Source organism: Stegastes partitus, unplaced genomic scaffold (assembly GCF_000690725.1).
Source record: "Stegastes partitus isolate 25-593 unplaced genomic scaffold, Stegastes_partitus-1.0.2 Scaffold1478, whole genome shotgun sequence".
Classification (NCBI taxonomy): domain Eukaryota; kingdom Metazoa; phylum Chordata; class Actinopteri; family Pomacentridae; genus Stegastes; species Stegastes partitus.
In genome coordinates, this window is record NW_007579209.1 from 1 (window position 1) to 21,947 (window position 21,947).

General features: G+C 40.6%; 1 protein-coding gene across 2 annotated transcripts; it reads right to left on the minus strand.

Annotated features, from left to right (window-relative positions):
• Nucleotides 1–339: 339 nt before the first annotated feature.
• Nucleotides 340–20,013, minus strand: mnta (MAX network transcriptional repressor a). 2 transcript variants are annotated; one of them, XM_008299894.1, is made up of 6 exons: nucleotides 19,763–20,013; nucleotides 13,398–14,025; nucleotides 12,909–12,950; nucleotides 12,543–12,654; nucleotides 4,267–4,459; nucleotides 340–3,301 (listed from the first exon to the last, which is right to left on the minus strand). In XM_008299894.1, the coding sequence occupies exons 1-6, from the start codon at nucleotides 19,833–19,835 to the stop codon at nucleotides 2,505–2,507; spliced, it is 1,845 nt and encodes a 614-aa protein (XP_008298116.1). In that variant the 5' UTR covers nucleotides 19,836–20,013; the 3' UTR covers nucleotides 340–2,504. The 2 variants fall into 2 exon arrangements, with proteins under 2 accessions (XP_008298116.1, XP_008298117.1); XM_008299895.1 differs by lacking the exon at nucleotides 12,909–12,950.
• Nucleotides 20,014–21,947: the final 1,934 nt, after the last annotated feature.

The window sequence follows — 21,947 nt, forward strand, 5'->3', positions numbered from 1 at the left end:
CAGAATGTCCTGAAAATAAAACTGCTCTCTCTACACCACAATAGTACGATACAAAGCCTGCATTTCTGCTGACACTCCATAAAACGCCCCATTTTCTTGTCTCTCATGAACAAGATCCTAAGATATTTAAACTCCTGAGGGATCAGAGAGAACGCATCCTCGTCTGAGGCCACGGTTCTCTGCCAAAAAACTGGTGGGGTGTTTCCTCTGAGTTGAGGTTGAGTTGTTTCCCTGAGCGAAGGAGTGTCTTGTGATAATGTAATCCAAGTCTTCATATTTCTACAAAAAAAAAAAAAAAAAGACCACGTTGTTCAAAGAGACAAAAAAGCAACTCCAGCCATTTGTAAACATAATACAATTTATTAAGTATACCTTCTTCTTTTTTTTCCGTTTTTTTTATAAATTTTAAATTTTACATATCTTCCCCAGCTTTTTACACAATACAGTTAGATCTAAATGCAGCCCAATATTTACAGGCTATATACACCTTAAACTTTCTCCATAGGGAAAAACACACAAGTATATTGTTGCTTCTTCAAGTATCTGTATCCCTGTTAACTTTTAATACATTTTGTTTTAATACAATATGATATCAAAATACAATAAATCAGGGTCACTTGCATGATATCCAAAAGTGAAAAAGGGGGCAATTTATCTTTGCAATAAATTAGTTCTGCAAAAAACAACGTCCCTGCTCATATTGTATCAGAACAAAATACAAAAAAATTAAGGGGTGAATACTTTCCAAAGTGGCCAAATGTGATATCAACATGGGGAGAGGTCTATGTAGTCACCCCTTCATATACAGCACTGTACATGGTCCCAGGAAGAAGAAAAAAAAATGCTATAATATAAAATGTACATTAAAACAGAAGAAGTTATTCTCCAGATGAAACAAGCAACAGTAAATCTTAAAATACAAAATCAGTTTTAAATGGTACATACGCTTGATACTTTAATAAAGTAATCGCAGTTTAAAAAAAAAAAAAAAAAAGGGTTTAACTTCTGCTGAGTGCGCTACTCGATATCCTGTCACAGATCAGTACATTCAGATTAAATTAGGAGAGGACAGCGTTATGCTGTTCTGCTAAGTGCTATATTAAAATGCAGGTCGGCTGCTCATTGAGACTAGTAGAGATTTTCACAGTGCTAGCTTTGGAAAAGGATAGTCTTGAACAAGCACACATTACTTGGATTGATGTCGGCTGTTCAAGTCACTTTGTACCGATTCCACCCAAAGTTTTGGATGACAGAGCTTAAAGTCTGCGCCACAAAATCTTACACATTCCTATACCAACAACTACTTAAACAACAGAAAGCACTGCTATAGGTCCTCGCATTCATAACGATCACTACATGAACACAGTCATGGCATGCATTCACAGCATGCAGACACACAATCCTACGACCATTTGCGCTACAAGACAGCATAGAAACACACTTTATGTTCCGGACCTTTTCTGTGTTCACATTCAAAATCTCTAAACTAGCTGCCCAGACCTCACCTTGTAGAATCAGACTGAGTTCTTATTTCTGACAAAACATATAAAGTTGCCTCTGTCTGTTGTGTTTATCTTTAGGGGGCATGTAGCTATTTGGCAAAATTTAGAATATAGTAGCAGCTGAGACAAAAATTTAACAATTGATCCTAAAACACTAACTTGTACTTGTGCTCTGTGTACAATCGATAGTATGTTTGAATGACAAATAATAAAGATAAGTAACAATTTGATTGTCCTTTAATTCCAACACTAAAAACCAATCCCTGAAAACACTGCATATTTTTTTTGTTACTGTAAGTTGCTGCGGTGAGATTGATATCCATCAGCATTATACGTCATGAACAATGTTTTTTCCTCGTCACAGATAGTTGTTTTACATTGAACACAAACAGCCAGCAGGGGGAGGTATGACTGTATGCACCATCACTGAGGACTGCAGCTCCAGCGCAGGGGATTAGTTCAGTCCATGATTTAGCTCCAGCTCTACAGCATGTGCTGCAGCTGGGAAGGAGGAGCTCCTCTAAATCACATTCTCAGTGTGCTGGGTATGGTGGTCCAACCTTCTGATCCTACACTGTCTGGACTTTGTACTGGCAACGCAACATTTCTCTATATGAAGCTGTTTCTGTTAAGCTCATGTGAAAATAACTACTGCTCCATTATCTGCAACAATGGGTGGAAAGTGAGGGCCTTAAACTGCACATCTGCCCACTGTGATCAGCATACACACACACACAACATGATGACTATAAACCACATGCAGTCTGGTACGTCCTACATTCAGGATCAAGTTTTCAGGACACTGTGGTAGGTATGGAAAGAGGTTTGCAGTTTTTCTGATTGTTCCCGGCTTTCTGTCCACTGCAATGCTTCTGAATGATAGTGAAGGTCTTCAGCAGCTCTCCTGCCCTTATGGTGGACTGATGGCCTGATCCGAGGCCTGTGGTTCTCCCCTGTCATGGGGTGCCTCTGTCTGCAGCCTGGTGGTCCTGTTGGTGATGTTCAGGCCAACTTCAGAGTGCTGATGGGGAAGGAGGGCATGGTCACCATTGTCACAGGGTTAAGAACCGTCTGACCCACCAGCTGTGGGTGGTGTGCCATCATTTGGGTGCTCACTGTTGTCTGCTTACCAACGATGGTGGCTGGCTGGGTGGGTGCAGTGCCGTTCACCTGAGGGTGTGGGTGATTTATTGTGTGAGTGATGTGGCCCACCACAGCTGGCTGTGTGACAGCCACTGGTTGAGGGTAGAGGGCAGGTAAATGCTGGCTCAGGTGAGCCACTGGGTGCACGGTAATGTGGCCAATGGGCTGGTGGCCAGGGGCTAACTGCACAGAGCTGGTGGTGGTGGAGGGAGCCAGGTGTGCAATGTGTTTGGGACCCCCTCCCTGGATGACATGGTTGACTGCCTGGATGACTGAGGGATGGGACACTGAAGCGTGGGCAATAACTGTGGGGTGCAGACTGGGCGTGGTCACCACCTGTGTCTGGGTGGGGATCAGAGGCTGACTGGGAGTGGTGGGAGTGCTGGATGTAGTGGCTGTGAGTACAGGCTTGGACAGTGGCTGCAGAGGAGTCACTGGTAGCGGCTGGGGCTGCTGCAGAGGGGCTTTGTGCTGCATGGAGATGTGTTGGGGGATGAAAGAGGTAGTGGCGGTGGTGGGTGCCGGTGTTGGGGTCTGAATGGGCGTTGCAGTCTTGTGCAACTCAGGTTTCATGGTTTGAGGCACAGCGGGTAAGGCAGTTTGCACTCTCAGTGCTGTCTCTTCATCCGGGTCATCATCCATAACGTCTTCGCCTTCTGCAACACCAACAAATGAAAAAGCACCGTATTAATAGGTACAATCTGATTTTGCACCTGGCTTTTAAAAGACGATTTAGTGCTACAGTCCCATATCTGATGTTAAAGCGTGGAGGGAGCAGGTTTTCACCCGAATATCCTACATGCACTTCAGACAAACCAGAATATCCATTAACTCATTTGAACTCCAAGCAGTTGCTGGGCTTTTTCTTTGCTCTTGACACATTTTTACACACTGTGGGCTCATTGTTCACTGCAATATAAAGTACTGTACCATGTCTGGAAGTAGACAGAACTAAATATATGTTTTTGCAGTTTAATGATGTTATAATGGCATAAACAAAAAAAAAAAAAAAAAAAAAACGGAGAAAGGAAAGTTGAATTTCTCTAATTACTGTTTATACAAAAAAAAATGAAAAAACATGGGATCAGCATTATTCAGAGTGCACACTGGTATTACAAACACAGAAAAAATGTGTTTCTGCATACTGTAGATATTTTGCTACTTGCATTTTTAATTTTTCACCAGACATGTCACCTATCTGCTGTGTGTAAACACAGCCTGGAGTTCAGTCAAAAGGTCACAAGTTTTGTCACGACTGTTCGTCACAGCTGAGTCAGTCATAGCTTCTCGGTTGTGCAGAGAAGAGTAGAATTTTTAATTTATTTTTACATTTTTTAATATAGTTAGGAGGAAACATTTTTCGGGGAATGTTTTCAATGATACATGTAGAATGAAGGAAATATATGTTATATTATTAATATTTTAAGCTTTGATTTGTCTGATTTGATTTTTCAGACATATATAAGTTCAAGGACCGTTGGAAAGTTGGGAAAGCGTTAATTCTTTCTGTTTTCACTATTTCCACCTTTGATAAATGGTGTAATTTTGACACGTTTAAAAACAGCATGCCTTGGAAACCCACTGGCAGGTTTTGGCCTTCCCACCCTGACCGTCCACCTACCTGAGGCTGTGGAGGTCGAGGCTTGGTCCTCCTCAGGCTGGACCGTCTGTCGGAGGACACGGTCAATCTCAATCACATCCATCCACTGGCTCAGCTCGTTCTTCAGCTCTGCTAGTCGCTGTTGGGTGGCGATCTTCTCCCTGGCCAGTCGCTCCATGTCGTGCTCATACTCCTTCTCTTTGCGCTTTAATGTCTGAAAGGAGAAAGCAGAAAACTGGTCAAATTTGTGGAAACAGCAATTTCATGATACTATGAGCTACCACGAATAACTGTGCACAGACTTAACTGTTTATTAGACTCACATATACAGTGCAATGTCATCATCCAGTACGACAACCTCACAGTGAAGCCTGTGTTTTGTTGTCACTCTGACAGACACGTGTATATTTAGATATAAATCTACTTGATGGTTTTGTATTAGACTGTCATATATATCAATTCATGTTCCCCTTGTGAAGTATGTTATGTAGGTTGACTAATTATTCCAGGCACTTTTGAATATGATGGAATAAATAACACCACGACAACCTCAAAATTAGCACAGAGCAGAATCAACCCCTCTCTGTCCAAAATGTTTTTTTTAAGGGATACTGGGTCAGATGTTATATGTGTACACAGAAATAAAATCACTCGCACTAATTCACAGCATCCCTTATTTGTTTTTAATGTCACCATGCAGTGTTGTAAAGTAAATAAGCACATTTACCTCAGTACTTTATTTCCATGAATACTGAAACACTGTACTTTTTAGTTGTTCACTTGCAGTTACAGTTGTTAAACTAATTCACAATATGAATACAGTACAATTAAAAACTCATTTGTGGTATATTAAAGATTTGGCTGCCTATAGTACATGCAGCAGTTAAAATCAACTCCACATTTACCAGCAGTAGCTTTAAATAGATGCAATTGAAATTAATCAAAAATAACAATCTAACATTAAAATGTACATTATATTTACTTTTGGTACATTAATCATGTTTTAATGCAAATACATTTTATTTATAGTGAAGTAAAAATGTTAATGCATGAGTTGTAATAGTACTTCTAAGCTGTGGTGTCACTAGTTTCTCTTTTACTAGGGTCCTTTTTTGGAAAATTTTTCCACCCCTGTGAGCAGCAACAGCTTTTTGATCCAGGCTTCTTTATTGTTCTGTACTGACATTGTATGCAACATAACTTTTGCAATTCGCTGTGCAGTATAACTTTAAAGCCACCTTGCAAACAAAAAAAATTCTCTCTCTAATACAGAGAAACTACAGGGGAAAATTAAATGTTAGACATGAGTCAGACTTTACAGCTAATTGATCAGGAATGTGTCTAACAAATACGGTTTCAATAACAAACCTAAGACCAGAGCCTGAGTGCAGGGAGCAGAATAACCGGGCTACAGCAGCACGAGGGAAGGTGGAGGAGGGAGGAGGAGACGAGTATGGAAAGTAGGAGGTGCTTCCAGGCAATGGCTCTCTGTGACCCAATTTCCCTTAACCAGCTGACACATGACAAAACCAAACAAACTGAGCTGGACTTCCGTGTACACGGCAAGAGGAGGAAAAGTTTTTTGGGGTTTTTTTTTTCTAAGTAAGAAAGCTCAACCAAACTTCAACAAAAGTCAGGAATTATGTGTTAAACAGACAATGAGTAATCAAAATTATTTACTAAACTATTTACTGTTCAGAACACTTCTCTCCAAAATGACTGCTGGCTAAGAGCACACCAACAGGGTAGAGTTATGTTGTTGAGGATTAGTGTTTTGAAATCAAACACTGAAAATACATGCACATGATTTATTTCAAGTCAAATGCAGCTTGGTCAAACTATCCTGCACGCTCTCTGGCCTCAGCAGGAGAAGCTCAGGGAAATGATACTTTGTGAAATCTGCTACCAGAAACCTGATGACTCAGGATCATAAAGCCATTTTCCCAAAGGGTGGACTTCCTGTTCGTGCTCATGCCACCGTGTACAGTATTTGTGTATTGAGTGTGGAGTGCATGTGCAGATCGTCTTGTGTGCGATGCTAAGAATCTGTGTGCAAGGCAGAAGTGTTGTGTTTGAGTTGTGGCCTACTTGTGTTTCAAGTGTGAGATTTCTGCCAGTGTTGTTTGTCCATGTGCGTCTCTAGTACAATGCACATGTACATAAATAGCAAAGGTGGACAAAAAGGCGGGCCTTGTGCGATTCAGCACCTGTCTCTAGTCCTTATCCAGGATTAGAAATGCATGGGCCAAGCGGTCTGTGCTTTGGCTGCCTCCCACTGGGAGTGTTGTCAGTCACACACACACACAGACAAACTCAGAGTTCACATTTTAGTTGGACTAAGACAAAAAGAACACAGTTAAGCCAATTAAAGGAACATAAACAACAACGGATCTCTTTAACATAAACAACCTTGATACGTATACAATAGATTTTTTTTTTTCCATTGTGTGACCAAGATAGACACAGAACTGGACATTTTATAGTTGGAAAGTCCCTGTGGCAGTATTCTATGTTGGGACAACTATGTGCAATCGTGGCAATAAGCTCAGAGTATTCATTTTTAAAAACAGATTATTTGTTTTGTATTATTTTATTTTATTTTTTAATAGACTCGTTACAGTAAACTGTTTCTTTTTGGCTTTTTTTTTTATATTAGACATGTAGAATGAAGTGATTTCTATTAAATATCAATATATGAAGTTTGAGTAAAGTTTCCCAAGGAAACAGATGAGTAGTTCAAGGTTTGTCACAAAGCTAAAGATCTGACCATTCCTTCTGACTTTACAGTTTCATGAGTCAGATAAATTATGCCTTGCCTTTTTTTTTTTCCTTTTTCTTTTCTTTTTTTTTTTTTTTTAAAGATAACATGCCTTTCAACCTCAACAGCAGTTTCGGGGTTCAAAGGGTTAACATACAAACTGCTACACATCTCATTACTTGTGAAATTTGGTGGTCAAGTGCTGCTGGAAAACCACAAGAATTCTAGTATTGCAGACTGGTATTCATACAATTAACTTCTTGTCTTTTAGTACTCTTTTGAGGCATGGAAATGGAATGGAGTTCAGTGAGCAGGACATCACAAACATTCCATAGATTAATGAATATCACGCACTCAGAAATATCACAGATGTGCCACAGATGTGTAACTCATGATGAACAGCTCTCAGAGACAGCCGACAGCTCTCTGTCAGCTGGGGAGCTCCATACTTCAGTCTGAATGCATTAACAGCATCCTTGGTCTCAACACATGATATACTAAAAACATCCCCATCTTTGGTTGTCAGGGAAACCGCCAAAGGCCTCTCAAGGTTTTCTCAGGAATCCTAAAAGACCATTCACACGTTAATTTTCCAAAAAAGGTGCAGTCTAGTTTTGCTGACAGTATATCAATATCTAAAAATTCCTTTTAAAACTCAATCTGACACGTGCACCAAAAAGGTTTGGCTGGCTCTTTTTTACCAGGCGGTTTCTCTTTAGAAACAGCTGAGATTAAGCATGTAAACCTGATAACTAAGTCTGCAGCAGATGGATCCCACATGACTTCATCAATGTGTTAATCATGTCACCAGGTTGGTAGGACACACGGTGCCAACAACCTTTTGATTCTTTACACATGGCCGCACCCCCCCCGGCATCCAAACCTCCTCCTTCCACAGACACAAGGCCTCACCTTGCTTGTTTGTGTGTGAAAATCTAGATCAGTACAGAGACAGGCTGCGGCATTCGTGTGTGCGAGTGTGCGTAAGGTAAACACTGCTCAAGCGCTGTCACAAGCAATGCGAGTGCCGAGCACATGGCCCCACAGAGAACGGGAGGGGGAGGGCGGCAGATAGCGGGGGATTGAAAGAGAGCAATACAAGCTGTACTCACTGACTCACTTTTGCAGCAGCCGAGGACACATAGCACAAGGCTGGGTTTAAAGGGCCAGGAGCACAGGAGGCCACGTTGCAGACATGCTGCTCAGAGTGGATGACTGATCGGGCTTCTGCACCGAGGTCTTGTGACAGTGTGGTAACCATAAACCCTTGTCTTACTGTGCCTTCAGGCTGGAACTAAGAACTTCACGTGGTGGCCGATTTCAACAATAAAAGGCTTGTCTATGGAAAAAAGAATTACTTCTGCTCACCATTCCAGCTCGTGTTGTTCATAGCTGCCCTAATTACCTCATCTTGGTTAAGAACTATCAGTCAGTGGTCCACGAATACTGGAAGTCTTAATATAGCTGCGCAGTTACATAGCGGTTGTTCTTACAATGTAAAACCACTGGACAGATAACATCCATAACGATGATGTTAAGATTTTTTTTTATCATTACTTACGTGCCAGAGCAGATTTAACAGTCAGTTATAGAGTTTGGCTGTGTTACTGCAAAAAATATAGAATAACCTTTCAGGGTTTCAAGATTTTTTTTCAAGAGTAAGCTTGAAAATACTTACAAAAAACATCTATCCTGTAAAAAATAAACCGAATAATATTCAAGAGCACTACTCTCGAGTAGCAAGGAAGCCAGACTGTTTTTAACATTCCAGGGCACAGTGAATACAAAAATGGCACAGGACGTTTCAGACAGGCATTTGGGGACAAGCATTGGAGAAACAATTTCAGTCAGCTTTGAGGGGGATATGAACTGCAAGTGGAGTAAACTGAGCCTTGTGTTTACGGCTCCATGCTCCCTCCCTGCTGCTGGCAAGCCAAGCCTGGCGGTACGGAGAGTCCTGCCTGTTGCAGTGCTGGGCGGGGGCCCAGCACGGGGGTGTGACGTCACGCGGCTCAGGCTAGCCATGTGCTTGCTGCTCATGTGGCCTTAAAAGCTCAGAGAGGCAGGAGGGAGGGAGGGAGGCAGGAGGGAGGGAGGGGGAGTAGAGAGAAGGAGCGCTAATGCATCAGGGCTTATTTTACAGCCTCGGCTTTCGCAGCACCACTACAGGCTCAAGAGGAAAGCCTTTAGGAACAAGATGTAACACATTTCAAGTAAAACCCATTTATAGCCGTGGTAACGTAAAAACACTGACAATCAATAAGCAAAATAATCTGTTTGTATTTAATGCCTCTGGTCATAATCGCTGAGTCATGTTGCACAAGAGATGTAATAAGGAAGTGCAACTTGAGCTGCGTAGCTGTAAACTAGTGACTTTCTCCAGGAAACAGATCAAATACGCCCACTACTGCAGGAACTCTGGCCATTTATAAATGAACACCCGAGTTACGATGCAAGAGAAATGAAATGGAATGCGATTCTGAGCTCAAAACCGCTTATTTGAACCTCCTGTGAGGACAGTGTTTTTGTGTACAAGCTGTTTCTGTGCTGCCAGCCCAGAGGAGGGCAAGGACAGGGGCGGGGAGGGAGGAGGCAGTGTTCAGGGAGAGAGGTATATGCAGGCAGGACACGCGTCTGTTCCACATATGTCAAGATGGCAGTGTGTGCACGTGTTCAGCCTTTTTGTTGGGGGGAGGCGTGCGCCCCACCACCCAAAGTTCCCATGCTGTACTCCACCCATACAAAACAAAACAGCACCAGCCTGACCAATGAAAAAAAAAAAAAGCCACCTTGAGATGAAGAGGCACGTACGAGTAAACTTACAAAAGCAGCCAAACTGCTGTGACCTACAATACAGAGACTGTTATAACACAGGGCTAACTTTGTCCAACTAGACAAGACTTGGCATTTGTGTATAAAATGGTATCAGCTACGACATTTTTCCTCACTTTATTTGCTTTAAATATAGCCCTTGGCCGGCTCTGCTCCTGTCAGAAAGAAAAGACAGGCAGGTCAGTTGAGCTCACCACACACACCGTGTTGCTTAATCACAGAGAGGGGCACAGGGAGGGAGATTGGGTGACGAGCTGTGCACCCACGCTGTCCTAGTTTTCCTCAGTATCCACGCACTGAGAGGAATAACCAGACTGCTGCTTCTCAGAGCATCAAATCAGCAGCACACTGTCCTCCTCAATATTAACATGAGTAAACCTGCACCACAGTTATATAATATTGACAGGGTTGGTTCAAACACAGAGGCCTTAAAAGCTCATAACCAAGCAGTACACATCAAATATGACTGTGTCATATAATCTACAAGCAAATAAAAAGTAAGTATCTTTAGTAGCATGCAAATTAAACACCAAGCCCTAGTCTTAACTAGACACGTATAAAATCAATAACGACTGTTATACTACTTGCAATGATGATAAGCACTAGGCAACTGGATCATGTAACCATAATAACTACAGCACAAATATGTACCAACATATGACAGACTTGTAAAACCGGAAGTGTCCTTGAATCAATGGGTGAACTTTTGCCTAACATTAATACCTGCCACCCAAGAGGATCCATCTACATCCTCAATAAACACTTTGACACACTCAGCAGCACAGTCACTGTCTGAAAGAGTTAAACTAGGCCAGTGGTGGACCTTTGCACTGCTGTTTACAACCAGGATACTCTCACAGTGAGTGCCTGACTCATGTGCAAGGCGACTCATTTGTGGACACTTAACAATGGTTCAAATGAGGAAGACTTAAAAAATTAAAGCCAGATCAAACACAAATCAAAACGCAAATGACAAGAAGTGCAAGAAAAGGCAGCCTGGGTCTAAATTCAATAAAAGCACCAAGCAAGAAGAAGATGGAAATATTACCAATAATAAAGATGTGAGATATGGAATTTTAGGCCAGTAACAGTAATGCATAATTATCTGTTGTAGCAGATACCATGGTGATAACCAGTATTACTCTTACTACTGCAAAAGTTTAAAAAGAATACATGTTTTATTACAGCGTGAATGCTTATAAAAAAGTCATCAATTCTAGTATTAACAATACATTAGTTTGTTTGTAATAATCTTGTTTTTAAAAAGTACATTGAGTGATTTATGCTTGAAGGTTTATGTTCTGTTGTTCAACAATTATTAAAATTACTCTTACTGTATATACATCAGACAGTTATTGAATCTGATATTTAGCATTTTTCCCATTTTTGTTTAACCAATTCTAGATAAAATAAATGAATGAAAACAGCACTGCTTTGGTTCTAATGCAGCCACCTCTCTGTGGTCTCTAGCAATGTCCCACCCACAGCACTATCTGATTGCTTACAGGTCATCAGTAATTGCCTTATAACACTGAAGGATAATTGTAAAAAAAAAAAGTTCTGTTTTAATAAAACCTATGTGAAACATCAATAAACAAAGTTTAAACAAGACTTCTGTTGGAGTTTGTGGGATTCAGAATTTTGATACCTAGATAATCATTTTAATGCAAATGTATATAGGTTTCAGATATCAACTATTAATCTCCAGGATTACTAATAATCACAGTCTGCCCTGGAAAAAACTTCTCGGTCTATTGCTAGTACTGTCTCTTTTATTCGTTGCAACTACAGGGATCAAAAGCGATGGCGGTGCCAATTCAAACAAGATAACCTCATTCAATCCCTGTTTTTAAGTCACAAAGTGTCCTCTGTATGTGTGGATGAGTAGTCCCGCCCTTGTACTAACATGTGGCTAAACAGGAAGTAGAAAGTCTGCTGTTGTTTGCGTGATGCGTGCTGTGCATTATCGGATGTAATTACTGGCTTAAAATCCATTATCGAAACAATAGCAATTAAATTTTCGTGCTTCTCGGCCACTACAACAACGTGCACTTGTGACTATTTATAGTAAATGCTTAACAAAGACAGATGGATACTACACAGTGTGTAAATGAATCCTACGTCTACATACGTATCTTGTACATTGTGTCCTTCTTTCTTGCTTCTACCCTTGGTAGGGAGCAGGCTTTCCTTGTGCCACTCCTCCTGTACCTTATGCTAAAGGTCACACTGTGCTGTGGATTCTTAAGAATGGAGGCGTCTTTGTTCTGTAGTAATCACAGGTGCCAATACACCTGTACAAACAGGTCTTACCAACATTCACTAACATCTGATGAATGCTATATGCAGGCTGAGGCGTATGAGTTATTAATAATGGGCCAAGAAGTTAGAATATGCTGCAAACGTTTATTTTCTGGTGGTGCTGTTTAGCCATAGGTCTTTGCAGAAGGTACGAATACGACATTTTAGCTAACTACTCATGTCAGCACTGAGAGCTTGCACAGGCGTTTCACATCTCTTGCTGCTTAAAAAAAATCTTCAAGATGACAGTAAAAGAGAGCCAAGTTTTCCCCGGTACAAAAGACGGAGCCATTTATGTTTGGATGAAAGGTCAAAGTACAACAATCAGCTCTAAGGAACACCCTACTACATTTTAAACATTCAGTTTGCAAACTCAGTGGCAAAATTTCAGACAAAGGAAGCTTACCTGAATGTATCTCAGCGCACTTCGTAGCACGCTTAGGTTGGAGGTTTTCTTCTCATCGATGTTTGGGATGTTCTTTTTCAGCGTTTCAAAACACTCCTTCAGGTGTGCTCGTCTGACAGACACAAGACACAGAGGGGAGACTTGAGACAGCAAAAATGATAGAGCCACGCTTGTAACGATGATTACACAAGAAAATGTTCACTTAGTGTTCTTGACTAGAACGATTAGCATTAAAATCACACTGCTACAAATAAACAAAGGAGTCAGTCAGTTTCAGAGGAAACTTTAATCTTTGGATTAGATGCTATCAGAAGGAAATACCAAAGAACTAGTACACTATTATTCAAACAGACAGGTTGAACCCACCTGTTTTTCTCAAGCTTGTTATGCACTTCTCTTGTGCCTGCCCTGCAAGAGCACAGATGAGAGCATGATAAAAATTTGATGTCCAAAAGGGCAACATGACAAGAATAATCAAAATCAACCAAAAAAGCTGTTTATTACTTTGCTACTCACACATAGTTCAGTGATATGCATGAACCATTTAAAGTACAATTTACTATCTGAGCTGAATAATCTGAAGAATTAAAAGCACCCAGTGTATACTTTAAAATAAGGTCTGGGATTAGTGTTTAGAAATGATTACATAAACAGCCTTTACTGATGATAATTGATCGTTTTAGTCTGTTTGAAATGCAATAGCAATAATGTTTTCAGGCTTAAAAAATATCTCTGAACTCCTGGTAATTATTTTTATACCGGAAATGATGACGATGAGCAGATCTATTTAAAACAAGACTCAGTTGCAGCCCCATTTCAATTATATTGTAAATGAGTTGTCAGGTTTACACTCACCCTCCAGGCCTCTTTTTGCTGTCTAGGTGGCGACCATCATCAGGGGGACTCCCCCGGCTGACAGGGCCATTCTGTAGGGGGGCCTGCTGAAGCACAGGGCCCGAATGGGGGAGTAAGGCATGTTGCTGTGAGGGTGAGACGATGGAACCAGGATAGCGCTGGACCAGCTGCTGATGTGTCGGCTGCTGCATTTTAGGGTTGGTGGTTTGGGCGATGAGCTGTGGGTGATGGTGATGATTCTGTATCGGCTGGTTGTGGTTGGCGGTCAGCACAGTTGGGTGGTCAGGTTTGGGTTGTGGAGAGCACAGGAGGGCTGCAGCACTTTGCTCCTGAGGGGAGTGAGGGTCTCTTTTTGGGGAGGCCAGTGGGGGAGCAGCTGGAGGGGAGAGCGTTGAAACAGGCAGAGTGGGTGAGCCTGTTGGGTTAGGGGTGACCACAGGGATAGGGATGACGGTGATGGGCATGGAGGGAGGAGGCAGACAGGGTTGCATGGGTGCTGGGCGGCACTCAGCGCGGAGCTCCTCTGCTTTATGAACATTGTTGATGTGGATTGTTGAGTTATAGTTCAGATCCTTGTGCCTCTGCTCTGTCAGCTGCTGCAGACGCAGGCTTTCCTTTAGCTCATCCTCTGTGAAAGAAACAAAGTCATTTATCAGAACAAATCCAACAGTTTCCTCCTATTCACACAAAAGACACTATAAATCACAGTCCCACAGCACTAAAAAGTTTTTTCCTGGATCAAAATTTGCCTTTGGGGGAAGGGGTAACTATGCACAACAGTAAACATGATTTGTCCATTTACAGTAAAGGCAGGAACAGAAGTTTATGCTTTTTCCTGTCATTTGTGAGCATTTGGTTAACAACAAATGTCTGATTTAGTGAATGAAACCCCAGCTAATAAAACTGGTCAAATTATTTTCTCAGGGGGCAAAAATTCCTCAATACAGAAAAAGCCCACATATGCTTTATCATATGATAAAAACAACAACAATACTGGATATTTAGGAGTATGTGAAAGAAAATAAACCGGGCACATGTTTAGTTCTGAAGCATAAGTAACTACTGACAAAAAAAGTAAAACATTTGGAGGAAAACTTTGAAACTGAAAAAAAGTCTTCATGTAGCAGACACAGCATACACAAACCAAGGTCTACAAGCAGCCCAGTGGCATTAATCCTGGCTGTCCTAATTATAGTAAATCAGAGTAACAAGTCAAGTGTTTAACATTTAAAGCCACAGGTATCTTTGCTTCACTTGTGGCAGTAACAGAACATTTTGAACCTGACCCAAAACTCCTGCACCATGATGTCAGCAGCACACATTAGGTTTCTGTTTATCAATCCAGCTGCGTTACCAAACAAATGACTCCAAAAAGACAAAACTCTTGCAGCAACAGCAGTGAGTGCTCCATCATTTGGAAATAGTTCGTGGCTCTCGGTTTATTTTCAGAAATTGCAGTCTGAGTTTGTAGATTGGAAGCTCTTCTCTTCTACTGTCCCTGTTTTGTAATTTAAACATACGTGCACTTTTATATCTGAAGAATCTTCCCTAGCTTTAAGCACACTCTAACAAAAGATGGCTGTTACTCTAATGGAGGTACATCTTGCTGTAATGTAATCCCAGTCACACTCCACTAACCAAACAGTTCAGGGGAGGTGAGTGCAATTCAGCTCTGTATCTCCACTAACAAAGCCTGAGGGACTCCTTACTACCAAGACTCATGTGTAGCAATTACTTAAGTAAAAGGTCTCTGAAAGCATGGTACTTATGTCAAGGATGTATGATGCTGTTGAGTAGAATAGAAACACATGGGAAGTTAATGATAACTGATAAGCACTTTAAAAAGTTTAAAAATAAAAAATAAAAACACACAAAAAGGTTAAGCCATCTTTGAAGTGTACGCATCAAACATTTTGATTTCTAATAAACAAACTGTCCTTGCAGCCATATGAAAGAACTGGAGTAAATGTGACTTATCTGGAGATAATAATAAAACTGTGACACGCTTGGTAATGTGCGTATTTGGTATTTTGGCAAAAAAGGAGTCAGATGAACTAGATTCATAAGTCTTCCAGTGCTATCCAATCATCTTCAGGACGCCCCCTCCATAATATATGGATGCTGTCGAACAAGGCTGTAGTTGCTATGGCAGCTGTGATGTTCACAGTTAGAAATGTCAGATACAAGTAGTTGTCATTAACATCATTACGAAGGAGACCAGTCCACTGCAGTACAACACACTCATCCCCTCACTGCAAAGCTACAGATTCAGAGACAAAACAGACTAAATTAGATTTAGGTAACATCATCATAAGCCATTGAAAGCAAGATCTTATAAATATATGAATGTTGGTGATTAAAACCAACAAAAACAGGAACTTGCAACCTGAAACCACTACATCCTACAACATAACTACACACTGTGAAACATCATGACTATAAACATAAAAAGATACAGGATGGCCACTATATTTATCACAGACTTTTAGCAAGAATATGCACTCAGCTGCCAGTTTATTAGATACATCCAACTACAAGTAATGCACTCTGATGCAACAGTTCTGCATAGATCCAATCTTCATGACGGTTATAATGTTCTCTTTCTGTTGAAGCTGTTTTCAAGAGATTTTAGAGGATGTTGTCTGTGCTGTTGAACTGTAGTGTTGTGAACAGAGAGCTAGCACCGTTATTTAGCCAACACCCAGAATAATAGGCACACCTGTCAGAACCACTAACTACCTCAATCTGAATCAGTCAAACAAACTCCATGAATGTGGTCGTTATTGAAAGACTGTTAGTCTGCATTGGTTTTAATAAGTTGTACCTTACAAATTTGGTGTGCAACACTATGACGGATACCTGCTTTTTTTAATGACTTATCTAGATTTAAATCATGCTCAATGTTGGGATGTTACGGAGTGTTTCTAAAAACAAATACTCAGTTTTATAAACTTTTCGTTAGTCAGTTTAGTTAAACTTCTGAAGAATAAACTTCTTTATGTAATGGAAACTACCTCATATGTTCCCCTGGGTCTGAGTAAGTTCCCCACAGATTAAAATCTACCGATATTGTGTTTGTCCAGCTGTTAAGGGTTCAAAGTTCAGGAACATTAAAGCCCTACTTTTCCACACACACAAACAAACTTTTTACTGAGCCGTCATCCAACTATTCCAGCTAAAAGGCAGCAAATAGCCTATTATGTAAAGTGACGCTAAATATAGTATATTTCTATTCATTCTTTCTTTCTCCTGACAAAACTATGTGTATAGACAGTGCTGCAAGTTTCTCAGCATGTGAAAGAGGAAGGAGAGGTCTAAATAGCTCCTGAGAACATTTTAATCGTATCCAATTAAGCAGGCTGCAGTGCCCTTTTCTTAAGAGTGTATATGAGGTGTTACACGAATAAAATCTTTTTTTCAAAGTAAAAAAAATACAAAAGAACAAGATGTTCTGGTTAGTGTGCTGGCCAGCTTTAAGAAGATGTTGCATTCTCTGTCATGAGAGATGGGTAATTCAGGTTTGTGGCATCGACACATACACAGACAGGAGTGTCTCTTGTGATCGAAAACCAGTGAAACACTTAAAACAACAAGAGGGTTTTCTATAGACATTATATAACTGCAGCAGCACATAGAGAAACACTGGCCTACTTTCCTCCACACAGTGACCTGCTCTACAGTAGCAGGGAGGAGGAGGGGGGAGGACTCTGCTTTCCCAATGCAGCAAGGCGGGAGGAGCTGAGAGAGGAACAAGCAGGAGCTCTCACTCCAAGTCTGTTCTCAATACAACTAATGTCGCCCTTAAACTTAAAACTCAAGAGTCTTTGTCAGAATCTGTAAAATTGCTTGGCTCATCCATTTGCAAAAAGAGCACTTTTATCTTTCAGACATCTGTCTCCTCAGGGTTCATTTTCCATATCGGTACACAGTGTATTACAGTCTCAATAGCAGCATGCTTTTATACTGGCATGCAAGCTTAAACAACCCAGGAAATTAGGTAAAACGTACAGGATGAGCTTGTTTACTTGAGCACATCTTCATCGTGTGAAGGGAGAGATTCACCCTAAATTCTCTGTTGAGCCATTCTTGAGATTTTCACTGAGGTAGTTTGATTCATCATGGAGAAAATCTTATCATCTGAGTCATGTGTCCAGGAAGTCAATATGCTATCCAGAAGAATGCAATAATCTTTTATGGCTGCTTTTGTTCACATCTGAGCTGTGGGCTAAGTGTTACAAAAATACTACAATTGGATTTTATTTATTGAGCCAAATCACAACATAAATCATCCCAGGGCACAAGAGCCTAAGTAGGCAGACTGGCAGAGTGACAGCATGTGAAATTGGCAAACCATTTACAGATGACATGTGCTGTTAATACAGTGGGAAGGTTGATGGATATGGGCCACTGTCACAGTTATGTCCTATTAAACGCCTGTCAGTAGTCTTTGAATCATCTTTCTCACAAAAAAAATAGTTTTTATAAAGCAGAGGCTGTATTTTTTTTTTTAAATACTTGTTCTTTCTGTTACTAAGACGTAAAGGTCTCTGTGAAGGTGACTGTTATGCGCGTGCTGATTTTGGTTGGTGCAGTATTGTAGTACATAGAGCCTACATTATTGTCACGTGTCTCTTCCACCTTTTGTTATGGTGCACATGTGCCATCAAGTACAAAATATATCCCAAGTGTTTGGGAGACTTATTAAAGCAGATTTCAAATCAGACTAGTTGACGAGTCTAAAAGTAGGAAGGCATACAAAAAACATCAAAATTTTGCCTTTTTAACCTCAAGGTTAAACTTTGTTCAAAGAAATATAGCATGCAACTATTTAAGAGCCATTTTTAAACCAAAAATCACATTCTTTATTAACCAAATCAGATTTTAAATGCTGCTAAAATGTGTGACACATTGTACCTACATATGCCCAGTGCTCATTGTCCTATAAAACTTAACTTGTGAAACAAAAATGAAATAATATTTAAAATACCTAGCGCGTTAACATGCACGTGTTTGTGCTGAATATGGTTACGTACTGCACCGGTCATGTTGTTAAATGTCAGTTTATTCTCAAACAGCCGACATACCACCTTACTTTCATTTTCTAGATCTAAATATTATCAAACTGTCCGGGTTTTACAAGGTGTCAACTGTCCCACTTTCCACCGTGCTGGCATACAACATCCAGACATTAGCGTGATAAGAGACGAGCCACAGTCTGGTAAAATGTATTTCATAGGCTCCTAAGTTTGAACTTTGTCAGGTAAATCTCTATTATTAATGATACTGTAAGGTCTTAACATTAACATTTAAGTTCTATTTTCTGGATGGTGAATTTCAGTCCGCATCTATTTTTCAGACAAACACTAGAAAAATCACGGCCGTAGAGGGAGAAAACTGCATGATTGCTCCGAAATAAATGCTGCTGTGGCTCATCTTGTTCACAAACAATCTTTGGGAGGGGTTGCCCAGCGCGCACGTGGTGAAAGGGGCGGGGCCAGTCGTCTGCTAACACGCGGGGGCGTGGCTTGCTGAAACACGTCATCGACAGACACTCAAAGCCCTCCACGAGCGTCTGAAAGCCCAGCGAGTTTGTTGTTCTTTTCTTTTCACGAGACACAAGCAGACAGAAACACGCAGGTACACGATGTTACGGCAACACAACGCTGCTCGGTGTGAGGCGGCGGCGGCCGCACGGCAGCTCTGATGTGAGCAGAGGAAAAGCCTGAAGCCGGAGACACTTGATCCCCGGCGGACGATATCAGGTCATTATGTAAAGCGAGCTTGGCATTCCCTGCGCCACCGCCCTTTATTCCCCCATGTTTCTGATTTTAAATGCTTCGCAGCAGTGGCGTGCAGGTAGCGCCGAATACACTGACAGGTATTTACACGAGGAGAAAAGATGGAAGAAGTTTAGAGCGATGCAGCTGTGCAGACGTCTATGCAGCAGGTTTCAATGCAGTAACCCCTGACACTGCAGCAAAAGCCACAGTGTTTTACAGCTACTTCAGAAGGCTGCGATTGAGGTTAAGACACAAACTGTTACATGAGGCAAAGCAGGAGTCACCTTAATCCTGCAGCTTCTGCACACCAGCACGAATATGAAAGTAAAACAAAAAGGCCACAGAGTGACTGAAACATATTTCTCTTTCGATTACAATTAAATTCTAATTCAAAGACAACACACCAGCGATGCACACTGTTGTTAATTCATGAGTGGATTAATGTTAAACCGTTTCTTCAAACTCATAAAATATAAAAATCAGCGCTAATTTTCTCTGAGTATCTCGAGCATGGCACTGTTACTCTGGACTAGTTGCCAGTGTTGGTCTAACATAGCCTGTATTTGTAATAAAACACAAACTTACCACGTGCTTTCTGTTGTTGCTGGGCTTGCAATTCCAAAAACTTGGCTGCTTCCAGGAGCGTTTCGATGCTCATTTCTGTCCACTCGGAAAGGCCGGCTTGATTTTCTCGAGAAAAGCGGTAAAGCGAACGGAATATGCGCCTGTGCTCTACAGGGAGAGGTTCCCAGTCTGGAGCTGGAAAAAAGGGTAATCGGATACCCCCTCAGTAGAAACTCTGCCACTTACGTAGAAGAGTTACAAACAAGATGGCGCTCAAAGTAGTACGAACAAATAAGGTTTGTGAATCACGCACCGTTTGTAACCGCCCACAGACAGACGCCCTCCCTCCCCGAACAGAGAACACGACAAAACACGGAGCTCGGTGCGGACGGCTGTTGGGTTTAAAGCTCCAGTCATGGACTCCGGGATGAGTCACGTCTGTAAAAATAAATAAATAAAATAAAAAATAGTGCTTCAATCGCCTGACGATGCTCATGTGTCAGAAAAATGTAACTCGTGTTGCTCAGAACCGTTAGCTGCTAACCGCGCACCGTATGTCGCTTAGCAACCAGTTCACATCAACATGGCAACAGCGTTCGTTAACCGACATGGTAGAGAAGGAACGGTCAGTAACGGTAAACAACGGTTTGAGGGAGTTTAGATGCTGTATTTTTATTTTTTTTTAACAATGTGTTAAAATCCTGCCATCTAATGCCTTCATATGGCATGTTAGTGTCATTTTATAGTAGTTTCAATAGTAGGTACAACATGTGGAAACTACACTTGTTGCTTTGTGACTGGTGTAAATGATTCTGACAGCTTTCTCTACAATTTAAGTTACTGCAGTGGATTTACATTTTATTCATATTTTAGTTGAAATAAACATAATTTATATAATAACATTAATGCAAAATGTGATCAACAAATAAAAATATACTTTATTATCAGACTATAAAACTTGACTATAAGGCTCTGGGAGGAAATTACTCAGTTCTATGTGAACATAACTGCAAGTATTTCCACCAGCTGCAGCATAAAAGTGAGGTGTACATTAGTGTGTCAGATATTATTATTCAGTAATACACATTATTTTTGACATGGTTCTTTCTGCATAATGAACACTTGAACTTTTAACACTTTATTTCAATTTAATGCTAAAACACTTGTACTTCTACTCAAATAAATTACTGAGATCTTTTATTTAAGTAAAGGATTCCAGTAATTCTTCCACCATGCACAATAGGCAACTAGTTAAGGAAACATCACTTGTTCCTTTGCAACCTAGTGAAGTAGACGTATATATTACAATATGTAGCCTGGCACAAAAACATTGTGTAGGTATGTTATACGTAAGGCCACAACCAACAGTTTTAATTATTGATTATTCTATTCATTTTTTAGTGACTGCATTAATAATTTATTGTAAAAATGATTTAAAAATTGTGTATTTATTCTTTTAAACAAACAGTACAAAACCTAAAGATATGGCACATCTTTCTTTATTTATAGTGGTATCAAACGGGTTAAAGAAACAAAAAACCCTGCAAATGATTACTTTTGAGTGGCTGGAGGCAACATGGTAAATGCTAGCCTATTTCTGATTAGTTTTCTGTCACTCCGTTGAATAATTGGCTAATCATTTATGCTCTTGTTGATTTATTCATGTAATTACTATTATTACATCAGCTCAAAATTGCAGCAGAGGCCAGGCTGATTTATACCTCATTACAGTTTATCTACAAAGCAATGTTTTTCTATGTGGCAGCAACAGAACAGCGTTTCTAAGTGTGAAGAAATAAATAACAATTAGCTAGTTGTAACCTTTTTGAAACAGCATTAAATATGCATATTATTTACAGCAGTCTATTTAAACAAAAAGGAGAACAAATGTGCCTGTTTATGACCCAGTAGTTCTACTTTCCCCACCTCTCACATGACTCTCTCACACTGATGGAGTCAAAGTCCGGCCATGACCGATCGAGGGACATGTGCTATGATCAGGATCTGTGTTTTTTGCTATGACAGCAGGGGATGTGCTTGTACATACACATGACCCTGGATATTTAGAACTGTTTTCCTGTTATTCTCTCGGCTCTCTTGAGGAAGCGAGTCGGCTACAGCAGAGTAATAATAGTGTGCTACAATACTGAAGGATCTCCAGGCACACGAAAGACTGAGGGGCTCCAGGAACTTCCTGAATTACACA

Excerpts from the sequence above, each read along its gene's own strand:
- mnta (XM_008299894.1), bottom strand. The coding sequence starts at position 19,835 with ATGAGCATCGAAACGCTCCTGGAAGCAGCCAAGTTTTTGGAATTGCAA. Across the intron at positions 14,026-19,762 it reads GCAACAACAGAAAGCACGTG|AGGATGAGCTAAAGGAAAGC; the intron begins GTAAGTTTGTGT and ends TTTCTTTCACAG. Across the intron at positions 3,302-4,266 it reads CTCGACCTCCACAGCCTCAG|AAGGCGAAGACGTTATGGAT; the intron begins GTAGGTGGACGG and ends TTGGTGTTGCAG.